Source organism: Sminthopsis crassicaudata, chromosome 4, assembly GCF_048593235.1.
Source record: "Sminthopsis crassicaudata isolate SCR6 chromosome 4, ASM4859323v1, whole genome shotgun sequence".
Lineage (NCBI taxonomy): Eukaryota > Metazoa > Chordata > Mammalia > Dasyuromorphia > Dasyuridae > Sminthopsis > Sminthopsis crassicaudata.
Window position 1 is genome coordinate 91366892 of NC_133620.1, and position 18719 is coordinate 91385610.

An 18719-nucleotide genomic window follows, 5' to 3' on the forward strand; every position below is an offset into this window, starting at 1 on the left:
CAAAAAGAATTTTGAGCTCTTGCTTTCAGTCAGAGGAATGAAATGAAATTAAACCATTGCACAGTTCCAACCAAACATAGTTTCTTTTTAGTTTTCATCCTTCCAAATATCTCTGATATCTTTGAAGCTATTGATTAAATTTTTGTCATTTTCTTTAAACTTGCATAATATTGCATATTCCTGGCTTTCTCCTTTCTTCTGTGTCCTTTGCTTCCCTACTGTCTTTTTTTTTTTTTTTTTTTTTTAGTCATCAGTGTCTCCTCTGTGAGCTAGTTTTTAAAATTTCTTCACACATACTCTTAGAAAGCTTTTCACTCTCCTATAGTATAGTGATACCTTATACATGGTTGACTTTCCATTTTATTTCTTCAACCTTGACTTGCCATCTTCTTTCTAGTTTCACAATTCTTCCCATCTGTAATGTGTTTCTATTTGAAATTCTTGAAAAACTTGAAATTACTTTAGGAGATCTGATATGTTACTGATACAGATAATCTGATGAATGATACAGATTTCAATCTATATAGCTAGATTGTGTGACATTTGAAAAAAGCTTTTTGTCCAAATTTCAGTTCAAGTGGCTATGATCTCTTATTGAAATATTTCTCTCCAAATATGTAAATTGAAATCCATTCATATCTTCCCATCTTATTTGACACTGGTACTATTATTTCCATAGAATCTTGAACATTAGGAGCTTTCCTTGTGTTCTGTTAATATGTTAAAAGTATCATTGGAGCATATAGCATTTACATTATTTATTCTTTGTTCATAATCTATGACCAATGCAAGTTTTCTATTGGTTACACATTTCTATTGGTTACACATTTCTATGGTGAAATTTTTTGCTCCTTTCCTGCTTGATTCATTGTTGGCCTGTCTCTACCCCATGCGCATTTCTTCATGCTCCTTCAAACAAAGTGAAAGAATAAAATCCCTTCATCTGTATTCTGTTTATTCTGTTTCCATTAGTCCTTTCTCTGGAGTTGGGTTATATTTTTTATTATGAGTGCTCTAGAATTGTCTGGGATAATTTTATTGCTGAGAATAGCTAAGTCATACATAGTTGATTGTAGTACAATATTACATTTACTGTATACAATGTTTTTCTGGTTCTGCTTACTTCATTTGTAAGTCTTTCCCATCATTCTGCTTGTCATTTTTTTATAGCACAATAGAATTCCATTATAATCATATATCATAACTTTTTTACCCATTCCCCAATTGATAAACATATCCTTAATTTCTAATTTCTTTTCTATCACAAAAAGTTCTGTTACAAATATTTGTGTACACAAAGGTCCTCTTTCCTCCTTTTTTTTTTCTCTTTAGGATACAGACATAGTAGCAGTATTGTTGGATTACAGCTATATATAGTTTTATAAACCTTCTGGTCTAGTGCAAATTGCTCTCCAGAATTGTTAGATGTGTTCACAACTCCACCAATAATGCATTAGTGCTCTGGTTTTCCCACATCTCTTTGAACATTTATTATTTTCCTTTTCTGATATAACATATAATTATATAAAATCTGAAGACTAAATGCATATTCATCAGATTAACAAAGAAAAAAATTTCAAATCTTAAAGAATCAGTTTTAGAGAAACTGCATGAGTAAAGTTGTATTAACTCTTTGTGGGTGATATTGCGAACTGATGCAAATATTTTGGGAAACAATTTGAAATTATACAAGGATAGTCACTAAATTTAACAAAACCAATGCTCCATGTTTTTTATGTGTGGCAGCAAAATCAAAATGAAAATATGGATACAAAAAAATCCTCAAATCAATATCTCTTCTTTCTTTCCTTAACCAAACTATGGGGAAAAGCTATAATTTCTCTCTCTTAATAATTTGCAGTCTAGCTTCCAATCTTATCACTTAGCAGACATTCCCCTTTCCAAAACTGTCTTCTTAATTGCCAAATCAGAATTTTTCTTCCTAAGTACCAGTTCTTAAACTTAATGCTACACATGACACTGTTCACTATTATCCCTTCCTGGATAGTATCTTTTTTTTCTTGGATTTTGGTATGTCTGCTATCTATCCAACTTACTCTTTCTCATTCTCCTTTGCTCATTAGTCCATAACTGAAGGTTTTTATAATGTTTTGTTTTTTTCTCTATTTTCTTTCCTTCTCTGTCTTTCTCTTTCTCTTGGTGCTTCTATATTTCAGTCTGTCTTTTTATCTGTCTCTCTCCTCAACTCATATGGGATAATCATGAGTTGTTTTGCAAGGAAATCACAAAATTCTATGTCCAACCCCAGTTTCTTTCCTGTGCTCCTATCCTTCATGCCTAATTAGACAATTCATATTTGCTATCCCAGAGATATATCAAACTCAACATCTGTACAACTGAGTTTATCTTTCTAAATTTCTTTTAAACTTCCCTAATTCAGTTAGAGGTGTCACTATTTTTCTAGTGCCACAGCTTTATTATAACTGAATTATCCTCAACCCTTCATTTTGCCTCATGTAATAGATCCAATCACTTGCTAAGTATTTCCTAAAGTTATTTAATATTTTCCCCAGTTACAGTCAAAACAATTTTTACATTAATTTTGTGGAAATTATTTGTATAACTTCACATGTGCTTTTGCAATGGGCCTGGGGATGAGGGAAAGAATCTGGAACTCAAAAGTTCTGGAAATCCATGTGTTTTGATCTTTCCTGTCACCATAGTAACTTTCTATGGTCAGAAATTTTTTCTGTTGTCTGCTCATTTTTCTAGTCCATTATTCATCTTTTAATTCTTTGTTAACATAGGGTTCTGTTTCCAGGGTAGAGGGTGCACTATCCCAAGTTTCAGGGATTTTGTGCAGCTATTTTCAGAGATCTTTCTAGGGACCTGACCATAAGCACTATTTTCTGCCGTGTCATAGTTAAAAGTGTCCTCTCCCCACAGTAGTGGTAAATTCTAGTGTTGCTAAAGCAACAGAGATCTTCCTCACTGCTAAGAGACCTCCTGTGAACTGAGGACTCTGAAAGCTGCCACTGCCACCACTGTTCACTCCCATTCTTGGTTTGCTGGTTTCCCATTTTTACTGACAATTTTCTCTCTCATTTTACTGACAAAACATTCCTGCTGACCTTGAAAGTTGTCTTTGGTGTCTCTGGGCTGAGATGTCTAGAAACACCAGTACTGGGCTGATTCAGAGATCTGTAACCCAGTTTCTGCTTTGCTGCAAGGGCTGGGGCTGGGGTCAGTGTGAGACAGGGGTTTGCATTGGCATAGCCTACATCAGGAATGTTCACTGGGCTCTTCTCCTAGTGTCGCAGACTTTTCTGTCTAACCTTTTATGTTGTCTTCAACTAGAAAGTGTTCTGCTCCATCTTTTGGGGTATTCTGACACTCTCTAACATTTACGTAGAGTCATTATTTAAGGGAATTTGGAGCAATTTGGAGAAGAGGTGGGTGAGTTCCTGCCTTTTTTTGCCATCTTGGATTCACCTCTCCATGCTCCCCTCCTCCAAGTTGCTAGCTATTAATGTTTCTTCATTGTATTTCTTATATATCTTCTTTTTTTCTCTATTCATACAGCTGCCATAGTGTTGGACTTTCATGCTTGAATTATTTCTGTAGCTTTCAAATTAGTTTCTTTGATTCAAGTCTTTTGTAATTCCAATACAATCTTCACTCTGTTGCCTAAGTGATGTTTTCACTGAAATAGACTATATATATATGCATATATGTATATTTATATATGTGTTTGCACTATATGTGGATATGTATGTGTGTATATATATATATATGTATTCTCACATAAATATATTGTATGATATATATGAGTTACATATATATGTATTAATATAGATAAAGATTCAAGCATATATGCATACATATGATATGCAAATATACATATATATATATATATATTTAAATATAAATTGCTTAGAATTTGAGTAAGTAACTATATCCATATCTATATCTGTCTTTGAGTATGGATAAAAAATAAATTTTTCTACTAGCTGTAATGAGTTTTCTTAGCCTTAGTATATTATGTAGTCTAGATATCTAAATATAAGTTTTGGGGTCTATCTCCTTACTCTAATGATATTTTAATAACTGACTAATTGATAATTAGTAGATTCTTACTAGAACTGTAAAAATAATGCTAAATATATTTCATCTGCAGAAAAAAATGTCCTGATGAAAAAATAGGTTTAGCACCTTTCTATTTTGTCTACTTTTCCTTTACTTTCTCTATTTCTCAGATATTGACAGTTTGCTTTTCTAACATTTTAATCAAAGATAGGTGAAATGTCTGCCCTTTGGAGAAGAATCTAAAAGGCTAAATGACTTGTTTAAAATCATCTAGATTGACAGTGACAAGTATTCATCTAGACTTCTAATACCTAAGACTCCCAATTTAGTGTGTTTTCTTTCCATTTTTTTTAAAAAAGGTCTGAATAGAAAAGCTTATTTTCCAGATTCAAAAGGACAGTTTTGATCATTATAATTATTTAACAATTACTTTTTAGTTACTTATTGAGATTTTTAAACTCTTAATAGTATTAACATGGAAATATGGAAAATTTCACAAATTTATTGCTCATGAAAAATAGGATAAAGCTGGGGAAAAGTAATGTAGTTGCAGGTTCAATTCTGGTCAACACATTGACATAGTGTTAGAGAGTGACTTTGAATCTATAAATTTTGAAATCAGTTCTTTCTTGATAATGATGTCAACTCTTCTTTAATAGATTCTATAATATTCCTTTAGTATTTCATTAGCCCCCAAAACAAAGCATATTGTAATTAGTTCCTAATTTCTCATGTTCTGTATGATTTTGATCTATGTCTCTCTATAAACCTTGTATAAAGAATACATCTACTATAAAATGCCTTTTTCTACTTTCTTTTTATTTTTGTTTATTTTTTTGTAGATTTTATTTACATGTCTAGGGTTTTCTATTTGCCTTCAAAACTCTCTTTATATATTTCAATAATGTGGGAAACTTCATTCTCTCTCCAAAGACCTTCATGTCTAATAACTAATTTCAAAATTAATATACGTCTTTGGTTCTTTTTAGATAAATCTTGTGACAGTGCACCCCAAATTGAAAATGCTGAAATTATTAGTGGCTTAAAGGAACGTTATCAACCTGGTGACAGAGTGAGTTACAAGTGTGTTCGATCTCTTAAAATGTATGGACAATCATACATAACTTGTACAAATAAGACCTGGACAGAACTTCCTCAGTGCAAAGGTACAGTAAGATATTTTATTTTAAAATAAATAAATAAAAGTATCAGGGGGATAATGAAGTATATGATTTGTCCTGATTCTTTTTAAAAATAGAAGGGTTTCATGTAAATATTACTTTTAAAATATAGCAACTATATGTCAAACTAGATCCTTTGGAGAGAATGAACCCACCATTGTGTTATAGTTAACTAAATAACCCTCAGTCAATAAGTATTGGATGACTATTTGGTATGAGAACAAAAAGAATAAATTCATTTTCACCTTTTGGGGGGATTTTAGTAATAGGATAGCAATGGGAAGTCAGCAGAAATGGTTACTATGTGCCCATGATTAAGCAAAGCACTGAAAATACAAATCTAATAAAAAAGAAAAACAATCCCCACCTTCAAGATTTCATTCTAATGGGGAAGATAAGAACATGAAAGGAAGAGGGAAAATAGAGATTGAAATCCAAGGGGCAAGAGATCCAATGGGCACAGTGAAAATAAAAGACTGAAGAATCAGGAATTGCGTTCACAAAGGAATGAAGGAGTAAATATAACTGGTTTAAGTACTTGCTTTAAAATGAGATTCTTAGAGGAACTGACCAAGAAGGAAAAAAAATAAGTGCAAAATGATCTTCAAAATGCCAAGACCATAGGGAAGAATGAAAATCCAGTGTAAGAAGGCTGCTTGACATGATGGGCTCACTTGTATCTACCATGAGCTTTATTTACTTAGGAACTTATTTATTAACCTCTTTGTCTTCAATTTATTCATTTTTTATATAATGAAAGATTAGACTAAATTACTTCTAAAGTCTTTTTTTAGTTCAAATGATTTAGAAATTTATAATTTTAATACATGGTAAAATATGAAACCATAATGATGGAGATAAAGTTCTGTGTTTCTCAAGAGCAGGAAGAAATTGATTGTAGAGAAAAAAATTAGAAAAGATTCTATAGGGAAGATGGCATTAATTGTGGGCCTTGGGGGATCCAAAGGACAAAGGAGTTGGACAAGCAGAATTGAATGAAGGGACCAAGCATTGGGGTATATCAATTCAGTAAGAAAAAACACCAACAAATATATAAGATGAAAATTTAGTAATATTTGAGGAACAGAAATAAAAGTACCTTGACTAACTCCGTCCTTGAGAGGGTCCTGAGTGGCCTTATGTGAGATACATGTTTAAAAAGGTTTTGTTGGAGAATATAAATTTTCTGTTTGCAATATTCCATCTTGTAAATTTAGGACAGAGCTATGTTTGGGCTCTTTGGGAGCAAGATATACCCATTTATGACAATGACCGAGGAAATCTTTAGCAACTTTATTTTATACTGAAATGGAAGTGCCATAGTAAACAGTCATCAGCCTAGAGATATAATGTGCTCTCCTATATGTCACTATTATTTTGTTTTAAGTATATATATATATATGTATATGTATATGTATATATATATATATATACACACATATATGTATATGTACATATACACCAAAATATTTGTTAAATACATCTACATATACCTATATCTATATAGATAGATATAATTATAAATAGATATAGATAAATAAATAACAATATATGTATATGTATATATGTGTGTATATATATATATATATATATATATATATATATATATATATATACAGAGAGAGAGAGAGAGAGAGAGACTTTTTCTAATCATACATTATACAGAAAGGCCATGAATCCATAACTATCTTCCCATCTCTCTGATTTTGCTAATAAGTAATGACTGAAGAAATAATTAATCATTTTAAAAATTAACTATTTATCATTTTTGAAAATCACTTTTCTACCTGAGCCATATTTTTATATTCTCACACTTTGAATCCTCTATCTGATATTGCAGAAGCCAGTAGTTTACTTTTTTATTATTATCCTCTTTACTTTGTATAGATTATCTTTCTCTCCACCTCCTAGTTTGGTAATAACACCAATTTGCATAACTTTTGTTCTCTGTCATAACACTTTGAGGTATATTCTCTCATTCATTTCCCATAATAATTGTGTAAATAGAACTCATATTCCCAATTCACAGATAACAAATGAAAGCAGAGGAAGGCTACAAATATTATTAATAAATACAGCAGATAAATGAAGAATAATTCACTTCTCTATCTTTGAACTTTGACTTATATCCAATTTTTTTTTAACTACCCCTTGGAATCTGAGGGTTGGTTTTTTTTTTTGTTTGTTTGTTTTTGTTTTTTTTTTTTTGCAATCATCCTGTTTTAGATTGATTTTCTAATTTTTAAAAGACTTTAAAACCTGAACAGTATCATAGTAAGAAAGGTAGCAACCAATGAGTGAACAATCAACATTTGTTAAGTCCCTATAAAAAGCCAAGCATTATTCTAAGCATTATAAAGGAAAGAAAAAGATAATCTCTGATATCAGTTCACAGCCTAATCAGGGAGACAACATATAAACAACAAACAACTATGTAAAAACAAAATATATACAGGATTTATTGACAATAATAAAGGGAAATAAAGATTCCTTATTGAAGGTGAGAGTTTAAAGAAATTCAAGTGAAGGAGGCAATGAAACAATTTCTATCTAAAACCATCAGCAAACATTATCTGTAATGAGGATGAGCTAGAAACCTCCCAATAAGATCAGAGGTAAGGCAAGGATGGCCACTATCACTACTATTATTCAATATTGTTCCAAAAATGCCATCAAAGCCAAAAGAGAAGGAAAAGAAATGGATGGAATTAAAATGGACAATGAAGAAGTAAGATTTTTTGCAGACAAGATGATGCTATACTTAGAGAATTCTAGGTAATTGATAAAAAAATTTTTTCCTCATCTGTAAAATGGTTACTTTAAAAAATAGCATAATAGTGATAGCTAGATGGTACAATGGATTAAATATCAGCACTGGAGTCAGGAGGATCTAAATTAAAATCTGGCCTCAGACTACTTAATTGATAGAAAAACTAGTCGAAATAAAAATTTCAGCAAAGTTGCAGTATATAAAGTAAATCCATATAAATTCTCAGCATATTTATATATTACCAACAAAGTCCAAAAGCAAGAGATAGAAATAGAAATTCCATTTGAAATAAGGAGTGAGAGAGTAAGAGGGAGTGAGGCAAATACTTTGGAATTCAAAATATTTAAAAATAAATGTTAAAAAAAACTTTGCATATAACTGAGGATTATTTGTTGGGAAACTATATTGGAGAACAAAAGAACAGCAAGGATATCACTGTCACTGAATCATAGAGTGTATGGAGGTAAAGTTAAAAAAAAATCTACAAAGATGTTTGTAAAAGAGGGAATATCATGAATGACTTGGGCCCCAAAAGATTTTATATTTGATCCTGTGGAGAAAGCATGAGAGAGTTCAAGATGATAACTCTGAATACTATGGGCTTTCCTTGCAACTTCTGCCAAAAATAGATTAAAAAAAACAGAATTTATTGGAATGCTGATCACAGAATTAAATGTCTTTGTAGGAAAGAGAGGGAATTTGTGAAGCAGATGAACCTTTTTCCTCCTTTTGATGTGATACTGTGTCTTTTAAGCAACTGTTTCTGGGGGATTGGCTTTTCCTGTTATAATGCATTTCTCTGTGTTGGAAGATGATGTAAACTACCTAAAATGTCGAACACATAGCAGATTGAACAATTGGCTAGTGCTTAATCTATAAAACAAATTCACCAACAGCTTCTGATTTCATTAACAGTCTCTAAGATGTTCCTTTATACATAGTAGCAAGACTCTGGCATCCAGTGCTCATAGGACCCTGATGGAAAAAGAAGCATTACAAATATTCCTTTCTCTCTTCCTCCACTTTCTTTCTGAAATATAATAAAAATTATACTGGTAGTCAGCAAATAACGACAGAGTTGCTGAGTGTGCTTACTTATTTGTTGATACAAAACCATGCTGTATTTGTCACAATATTAACTCTATTACCTACCACTTTTTGGACTTATGCTACCTAAGCCAATTATAATTTTCTTCATCAAGTTTGAAGAGCAGGCACTGATTTTTACAGAAACAAAACAAACTCTATGAACTAGTATTCAGGGCTATTACCATCTAATATTGTTCCTGAAAACAACGCCTCATGAGAAGTGCTTATAGTGATGTGATCTAGAGATAAAAGGTCTAAAACACCTATGTAGTACTTTCAAATGCAGTGCTCCACTTTTTTATTCTTCATCTCAGTCACCTCACTCTATTTCAAATTCCTGAATTAGTTGAGGCACATATTTGTCATGTAGTAAAGAGGCTAATTCTGGAGTCAGAAAGCCCTGAATTTAAATCCTGCATCACACAATTGTGTAATCCTTAGCAAGACACTTTATCTTGCTGTTTCAGTTTCCTCATCTGTAAAATGGTGACTTTAAAAAATAGCATAATAGTGATAGCTAGATGGTGCAATGGATTAAATACAGGCACTGGAGTCAGGAGGATCTAAATTAAAATCTGGCCTCAGACTACTTAATACTTGCTAGCTGTGTGACCCTGGGCAAGTAACTTAACCCAATTGCCTCACATACAAAAAAAATAATAATAACATAATAATAATAACAACAGGGATGTTGTGAGAATCAAATCTGATATGTAAAGTGCTTTGTAAGCCCTAAAATCTTAGCTACAACATATGTGACCTGTAACAAGTTACAGTAATTGGCTTTGAGTCTATTTATATCATTAATCTATTTTAAATATTATATTTTAAAAGATCATCATTCCAATTCTTTCCATTGTGTGTTTTTGTTTTTATTTTATTTTACTTGTTATGATTATCTGAGTGATTTAAGTTAATAACTAGAAAGGCCTATTCCCCTGACTTGAAACTAAACTTGCTATTACTCATTCCTTTATGATAAATAGTCCTTGAGCTAGCAATTAAAATCTTAATTGATTAAAATGCTGGAGTTTCACCTGCTTTCATGACATTCAGCTGATCCTGGATAATTCCTTAGTTCATTTTTGAACATCACAAAGTATATTTTAAAAACACAGAACTTCTGAGAAAAGTTACATTGTGATGTCTTCATTCTCCATGAAGATTAAATGAAAGTCATGAATTCTTTGTTATTGGCTTAAAGTAGGAATCTAAGATTTTGCAATGTGTATTAGATAGAAGGCTAACATTAGAAATAAGGAAGTCTAAGATTCTTAACACTACTCTTTCCTTCAAGTTTTCTATTCTTTTTTACTCCTCATTTTGTTTAATTATTTTTCCACTGTATCCAATTGTTCTTGACCCCGTTGGGGATTTTTGTAACAATTCTGGAATGGTTTGCCATTTTCTTCTCCAGCTCATTTTATAGATGAGGAAACTGAGCCAAATAGGATTAAGTGACTTAAACATAGTCACTCAGCTAATAAATCTCTGAGGCCAGATTTTAACTCAGGATTTTCTTATAGCAGGACTGGAATTCGGTCAACTGTACCACCTAATTGCCCCATTAGTTTTCTTTACCAAGCAGAATACTCATCCTCTTGGATGCTTTACTTTGACTGATGGCCCTATTTATTCTTTTATCTAGCATTGTATAAAATGACTTGCACATAGTAGATGATTAATTAATATTTATTGACTGACTGACCTCATAAGCCATTTACAAAAGATGAGTGTTAGATCATATAGCAGAATCAGGATGGGATATGTGGAAATGGAGGACAGATCATTGATGTATGGGTGGAGAGGAAGCAATATATAAAAATCACTTTGATATAAATTAGAATTTAAATAAATGCATGGTAGGATTAAATACCTTGAGAAACTGAGGGAAAGGGGATAGTGATTAAATGTTTTTTTTTTTTTTTTTTTTTTTTTTTTTTTTTTTTTTTTTTTATTCAATCTCCTATCTGTAAATTTATCCTCAGAGGAAATCGGAAAATGTAAACCACCTCCATCTATTAGTAATGGGGACACCATCTCTCTCTTGTTACCTGAGTATGCTCCAGAATCAACAGTGGAGTACAGATGTCAACAATTTTATGTGCTTCAGGGTTCCCAATTTGTGACATGCAAAAATGGAGAATGGACAAAGGAACCAACATGCCTAGGTATGTGCTAAATAATCTTAGTACATAAGGGAAATGTCATTAATAAAGAATCTGATTAGTTGGCATTTAGACTTAAAATGTCACAGAATAGTATTATAGGTAAGTAAATCTCATTAAACAAAACAAACTGCAGTGGTAAACCTCCAAGAGATACATGGGTACCCATGCTTGTTGTCATGACCAATGTCTCCAATATAATAAACTTCTGCCATGATGCTAAGAATTGTTTTTATTAAATGACTTGTGGCTCAGGGTTTTCACTCCAATTTGATCATGCCCTGGTTGCTGGAATTAATAATTTAAGAGAAAAAGAAATAATATGTTTCCTTCCCTTTATATTCAAGGAGAAATCTCCTTTATCTTTCATATTTTAAAATAGAGAATAAATTAACTCCCCCTAACATCATTTACTACCCATTTAAATTTTAACATAACACAATGTATATGTTACTTCATAAAATTTTAATGCAATTTGCTGGTTACTCAGGGAAATGCAAATTTGATTTTTATTTCATTTTCAAAATTTCAAAAAATGTATTTTATTGTCTCCAAAAGACAGATTTTGGAACAGTCACTTCCCAAGGAAGCCATCTGACCACTTCTCAAAGTTGTTATAAAGATAATTATTGCACGTATTTGGTGAAGAATAAATATTCTCTGAGGTTTTGTTTTCTATTATCTCTGGATTCATAATTCCCATTGATTATTTGCAAATCAGTATGGACACCAAAAATAGTGAAATGTGATATATTTATGGGAAATTATGAAAGGACTTAGCACCAAGAAAGAGATATGGAAATAGTTTATTCAAGATATTAGACACAGATGATATTTAATACCTGATACAAGATAGAGAATATAATTTGTGTTTCTGATATATCCTGACTATATGGAACTCCCCCACCAAAAAAAAAAAAAAAAAAAAAAAAAACACGCAGGTGAAATGGTCTCGTATTTCTAATTGTAAATGAACTACTTGATCCACACTTATTTTATTGAGTATTGAATGTATTGAGTATTAAATAAATTTATTTTATATTGAGCATTAAATAATTTTGGGAAATAACTTATTTGCTATATGATGTCTGATGTTACAATTCTTTTTCTTTTTTCATAATCCCAATTTATATTCTTCTTCACTTGTTCTTATAGAGAATTTTTTTCACTTTATCAAATCATTAGAAGTACCTCCTTCAAATTTTGATTGATATTGTTATATCATTTGTTATATCAAGTATTATATCAATTTTTGAAAATTTTGCTTTTAATGATCATTTACATGCATAAATATTATGTAATTCTTAATGATAATTGTTCATATAGGTCATATATGTCTCCTGGAAAATTAGTGCTAAATATATGAAATATTTTGAAGTTTTAATTTATATTATTTCTCTTTTTCTTGATTTTTTCTTATTTCAGTAATGATCTTGAAAGTGCTGATGATGTTTAAGCTTTCTATCTGGATAATATTGAGCAGTCATGTTGTCTTGATTAATTTTCTTTCTTCAAATTTTCTAAATATATGCCCTAAAATCTGTAACTTTTTTTTTTGCTCTTACTGAATCCCTTTATTTTCTCCTTGCCTTATTGCCAAAGCAGCATTTCCTCCAAGAGATTAAAGCAGTAACACATGAAATTATAAATAGAAGCTTCTCTGATAATGAATTATGCTACACATTCTTAGCATCACTTCTAGTAGTATCCACTAAGCAAAATCCAATTGCTTATAAGGATTTACCTATCTGAAGTTGGCCCAGACTTAGCAAGGTTGCATCATGATTCCAATAAACCATGAAGATACAGAATTCTATATTACTGAAAACAAAATTAAAAAACAACAACAACAACAACCTTAGCATATGGTAATTTGCTAATTCTATCATGTCAGTAATTTTATCAGTATCCAGTTATTTAAAAGGAGCCAAGTACATTTAAGAATAAGAATGTTGGGGGCAGCTAGGTGATGCAGTGGATAGAGCACCAGCCTTGAATTCAGGAAGACCGGAGTTCAAATCTGGGCTCAGACACTTAACACTTCCTAGCTATGTGACTCTGGGCAAGTCACTTAACCCCAGCCTCAGGGAAAAAAAAAAAAAAAAAAAAGAATAAGAATGTTAAAATGGCACCACAGTTTATTCAGATAATTACCTGGTTCAAGACTATCTAACCAAATGTGAGAGGGTATGGAATGGGCAATATATGTGACAATGGGAATATCTATTCTAAATTAGAGAGAATGATTTTTAAGTATAAGCTGCACAACACTAATAAAGACTCCAAGCACCTGGGGCACAATCAGTTTGGTAAGATCTTGGGTGGGGATGAAAAACAAGTAGGTAAATTCTAAGGACAGTCTGAAATATGAAGAGAGTGTCCTATTGCCTTTTCTGTCTCCCCAAATTTCTTAATACATGGACAGCTAGATGGTGGAATGAATAGAGCTCTGGCCCTAGAGTCAGGAAGATGTGAGTTCAAAACCACCCTTAAACAGTTACTAGCTAAGTAACTTGGGCACTTAATTGTGTTTGCCTCAGTTTCCTCATCTGCAAAATAAGGTGGGAAAGAAAATGGCAATCAACTTCAATATTTTTCCCAAGAAAACCACAAATGGGGTCATGAAAAGTTAGACATGAATTAAACCACTGAGCAACCCAAAAGTACCAATGATCCTGCTGCCCTATCTTCTCCTAAGGCTTATCTTTTTTGCCCAACCCAATTTAGGTATGGGCTGAAAAGCACAGTGAAGGTAGTCACTTGACTCTTATGGGAAGGAAGCACATCTTCTGATGTTGGGGATAGAAAAAAAGGTCCTTCCCCAGACTGGTCAGAGTTCTGGTTATGCGTAATTATTCAGAATTTAGTGTCTTATTGTTCAGCATTGTGGATAGAACTGAATGGGAAAATGACATATTTTCACTAGAAATGTTCTTTATTCCCAATTACTTTGCAATGAAAAGTACTATACAGTTATTAACATTTGTAACATATTCTTTTTATCTTTCAGAGGCATGTACAATATCAAATGAAAAGATGAAAGAAAATAATTTAGAACTTAAATGGAAAAAAACGAAAAAAATTTATTCAAAAACAGGACAAGAGACTGAATTTCGTTGTAAATGGGGATATCATTTATCTCCAACATCGCCGCCATTAAGAACAGTGTGTTTAGAAGGGGAAATCAGTTATCCCAGATGTGAATAACAGAATTCACTGTGGTAAGTTTTAAACTATTTCTAACCTTTTCTGATATGACTTCTGTTCCTATTTGCTGATATTCTTATTACTCTAATATTTCAATGTTATCATCAGGATGAAAAGATGTGGAGATGAGAAATCCACCAAATTCAGTTCTAAGAATACCACAAGAGAACCATCCAAAGAGATTATTATTTGACCTTTTCTTCAAAATCTCTAGGACAAAGATTGACAATCTTTCCCATGTCCTACCACCACAAAAAAGAGCATTAACAAATTCTCATTATCAGAAGACATGACATGGGTTCTATAATCCTTTTTCCTTTGTAAAAAAATGATTTAATTAGTTTAACTTTGCTAAGAGATTGTGACACCTTCACTGTAAACAGATGTGTTTATTAAACTTTTCAAACTCCTGTAGGGAATAGAATGATTGCATGGGGCAATAGTAAGGAAAAGAGAGACAGTATTCAACAGACAGAAGAGAATAACAGAATTGACAACACTTCTCTTAATACTATTGCTAGAGTTTCCTTCACTCTATATCAATATGTCAAGACCCATTTAAAGAAACAATGATATAGGCCAGGTACAAATGGAAGGAAACAAAGGACAATCTGTTTTTTGCCAAACTTCATGCTATCTTTAGAGAATTTCTTCTTAATAGAAACTTCTCCTTTAATCTCCTTTAATCAATTAAAACAAATCTGTCCTGAACAAACAGTTCTGTCTTCTGTCTTTCCAAAACTTTCTATATGTTTTGTTTTTCAAAAATGTAATACTGAAGCATTTTTATAGCAACATTCCTCTCTACAAATTCTTTGATTGTTTGTGGAGAATATTTTCATCCACTTACTATTTTTTTTTTTTTTTTGCTTTTGGTTATATTGTTTTCTTAGGAACTCAGTTATGGAGATAATGCAGGATTCTTACCACTATTTGGAAATCATGACTATGACAAATGCTCAGCTTCAATCTGTCCTATTTGACTACTTTCTACATTGTAATAAATGTTTTGATTTCATTGTATTCACTCAGATGGTCCAACATTCATTCAATATACTTCTGACTTTGAAATGTTCACTTTTTAAAGCACAAACCTAAAGAATAAAACAGTCATCATGTATCAATAAAATCTTCACTTTAAGAAAACTTTGTGTTATTTAACTACCTGGGATAATCACTTCTCCTTATGTGCAGGGAATAAATTACGGGATGTTTATTCTGTACTAAATCCGAAAGATTAGCAGTCTTCAGAGGAAGAGAAGTATGTCTTGGGGGTGTGCAATAACTTTAGGTACATTTAATATTCAAGTGCTCATTTTATCTAAAAAGGCCAGTATTTTCTTTATTAAAATGTTTAATGATTGTTCTTGATCTTCAGAAGATCATAAAGACAAAGAAAGATACTTCAGAAAAAAAAAAGAAATATTATCCCAGTTTTAAAAAACTCAATGTATAAAATCAACAAGTATGAGACAGGAAAATGTTCTTCCATTCCTAGCAAAATATTTTAATGTATCATCAGAAGGAAATTATGGATTATTTAGAAACAGAAGCAATGACTACATGAAAAATAGGTAATATAAATTTAATAGAATTTCTTTGTTTAATATGGTTACTAGGCTAGTAAGGCCTATTTAGCCTTGCCTAGCATGACAAAACACTGGGTGACGTCCTTCCTGAGACACTTGGGGATAAGATAGAGAATTAGAGACCACATTATTGTTGAGTTAGTTAAGTTTGCAACTGGATGAATTACTAGACAAAAGACTAATTATGAATGGGTAGCAATCAGCTAGAAGAGAAGTCTCTAGGTAAGTGCTGTGGGATAAGTCCAACCATATGTTTAGCACCATTTTTCATTAGTCACTTGCTTAAGAACACAAATATTTATTAAATTTCTAATTAACACATTAAATGAGAGAACTGGGATTTTGAAAATACTTGGCTTAATTGTCCATCAAATTAAATCCATTCAAATTAAATGTAATAGAAATAAATTTAGGTCTATAAACTGAGATTCAAAAACATCAGTGTTTCACAGCTAATTAAGAAGAGACTTGTCTAGAATGTATGTTGCATAGAAATAGTTCAATTTTTAAATATATTGCCAATTTAATATGTTTCTATTCAATTTGACAAGCATTGAGCAAAGCCCTTTATAGGCAATTTGGATACAAACATTAAAGAACATCTTAATCTTAAAGGATATTGCAGGAAGGGGAAGGGAGATGAACTACAAGCAAGCAAATGATAAGACAAAATAATTGAGAAAGGGAGACTTATATGAGGAGATTTTGTGGAAGAAATTGTTGAATTGTATCTGAGGTTGGAAAAAAAAACATGGATTCTGAAAAGTGAAGGCTGAGGAAACGCAATGCAATTTAGTTACCACAAAAGCTAATTGAGACATTTTCTTTTGAACAGATTTGTAACTTCATCAGTTTGAGCAATTTCCAATAAATTATTCTTCTGCCAAATGTAAATCAGTACCTTTCTTACACTTGTACAGACACTTCAAACTTTTTTAATAGAAGGAAAGTAGGAAATGATAGACCTATTGTGTTTTGTATTGTTCAGATCACATCTGAAATATTGTTTTCACTTTTAAGCACTCTGCCATAGGAAGTACAATAATATATTGGAACCTGTCCAAATAAGATATTGATAGGCATCAAGATTCTGACTTCTAATCAGTCATTGATTAAAGGAACTGAGAACATTTATCTAGTAAAATATTTTGAAAGACATGATTGCTTTCTTTAAATAGAGATTTGTAACATGGAAGAATAGAACCAAAGGACTTTATGAGTTTAGTATACTTTTGGAGATTTGTGGAACAGGAGTCCTTTCCCCCACACTGCTGGCTCACCCTACCACCTCTCCTCACAATACTAGTTGAGTTGTTAAGCCAGAAGCCAGAAGCCTGAGGCACCATGTGACACCCTGACTCAAACCCCTGCTTACTAGTAATAGCAGACAAGTTCAAGTCTGACACAAGAGACCCCTACATGCAAAAACATAGTACTAGATGGGCAACCAGATGCCAGCACCAACCCCTACTATATACTTCAGCACAGCAAGGGGCAAACAGTGGCTGCCAACACCAGGCGAACCCTCATCACAATACCAGGTGAGCTCTTAGACACCACACACCAGCACCATGTAGCACCAGCACCAGCAGCATCCTCACACTTATGTCCTTCTACATATATAACCCTCTTAGAAAAGGCAAGGGAAGGTACCAACCATTGGTAGTCCAGGCATAGCAGGATGGTCCCCTGCAAAACATAAGCAGCACAGGAGCAGCTAGGTGGCAGTGGATAAAGCACCAGCCCTGAAGTCAGGAGGACCTGAGTTCAAATCTGACCTCAGACATTTTAGCTGTGTGACCCTGGGCAAATCACTTAACCCCATTTGCCTCAGCAAAAAACAAAAACCAAAACCAAAACAAAACAAACAAACAACAACAACAATAACAACAACAAAAAAGCAGCACCAGAGTAGCAGTAAATGAATAACTGTAGTCTGCATGGTCTATCAGAAGAAATTGGGAATAATATCCCTTCCATCCAGGAGCAATTTTTAAGGTTAAAAGTAATGAATTAAGCTGGAAAAGATGAGCAAAAAATTAAAAAGGACTCTTTGAAAAGTAAAACTGATCAAATTAAAAAGGAAGTTAAAAAACTAACTGAAGAAAATTACTCCTAAAGAATTAGAATTGGACAAGTAGAAACCAGTAACTACATGAGATATTAAGACTCAATCAGGCAAAATCAAAAAAATAACAGCTACAAAACAGAAGAAAATGTGGAACTAACCTGGAAAAATAGATCCAGGAAAGAAAATTAAGAATTATTGAGCTCTCATGATCAAAAAAAGAGACCTAGACTTCATACTTCAGAAATTAAAAAAGAAAACCGTCATGATATTCTAGAACCAAGAGTAAAACAGACATTGAGTAAATCTATCTAATATCTCCTAAAAGAGGTAATGAAAACTCCCAGAAACATGACATTAAAATTCCAACATTCCGAAACCAAGGAAAAAATATACAAGCAGCTAGAGAGAAACAATTCAAATATCAGAGATCCACAATCATGGTACCAAAGGATTGTCCCAGATACAATGACCTTTTTAAGGTAAGATTCTTTCACAGGTTTCAGTTTGATTGAAGCAAAGTCCATTCAGTGATTACGTTTACGTAAGAAATTAGGCAAATATGGCTTTTTATCTGGTCAAAAAATAAATAAATCTGGT

The 18719-nt window shown here is 32.2% G+C and overlaps 1 protein-coding gene across 2 annotated transcripts in view; it reads left to right on the forward strand.

The window, feature by feature from the left end:
- LOC141565525 (complement factor H-like) overlaps nt 1-15608 on the forward strand; it is a 106537-nt gene extending 90929 nt beyond the window's left edge. For both annotated transcript variants that reach the window (XM_074308663.1, XM_074308662.1), the window contains exons 21-24: nt 5037-5213; nt 11076-11258; nt 14266-14476; nt 15356-15608. In XM_074308663.1, the coding sequence (XP_074164764.1) occupies nt 5037-5213; nt 11076-11258; nt 14266-14462 (557 nt within the window). In that variant the 3' untranslated portion in view covers nt 14463-14476; nt 15356-15608. The remainder of the gene's footprint in view (nt 1-5036; nt 5214-11075; nt 11259-14265; nt 14477-15355) is intronic.
- Nucleotides 15609-18719: the final 3111 nt, after the last annotated feature.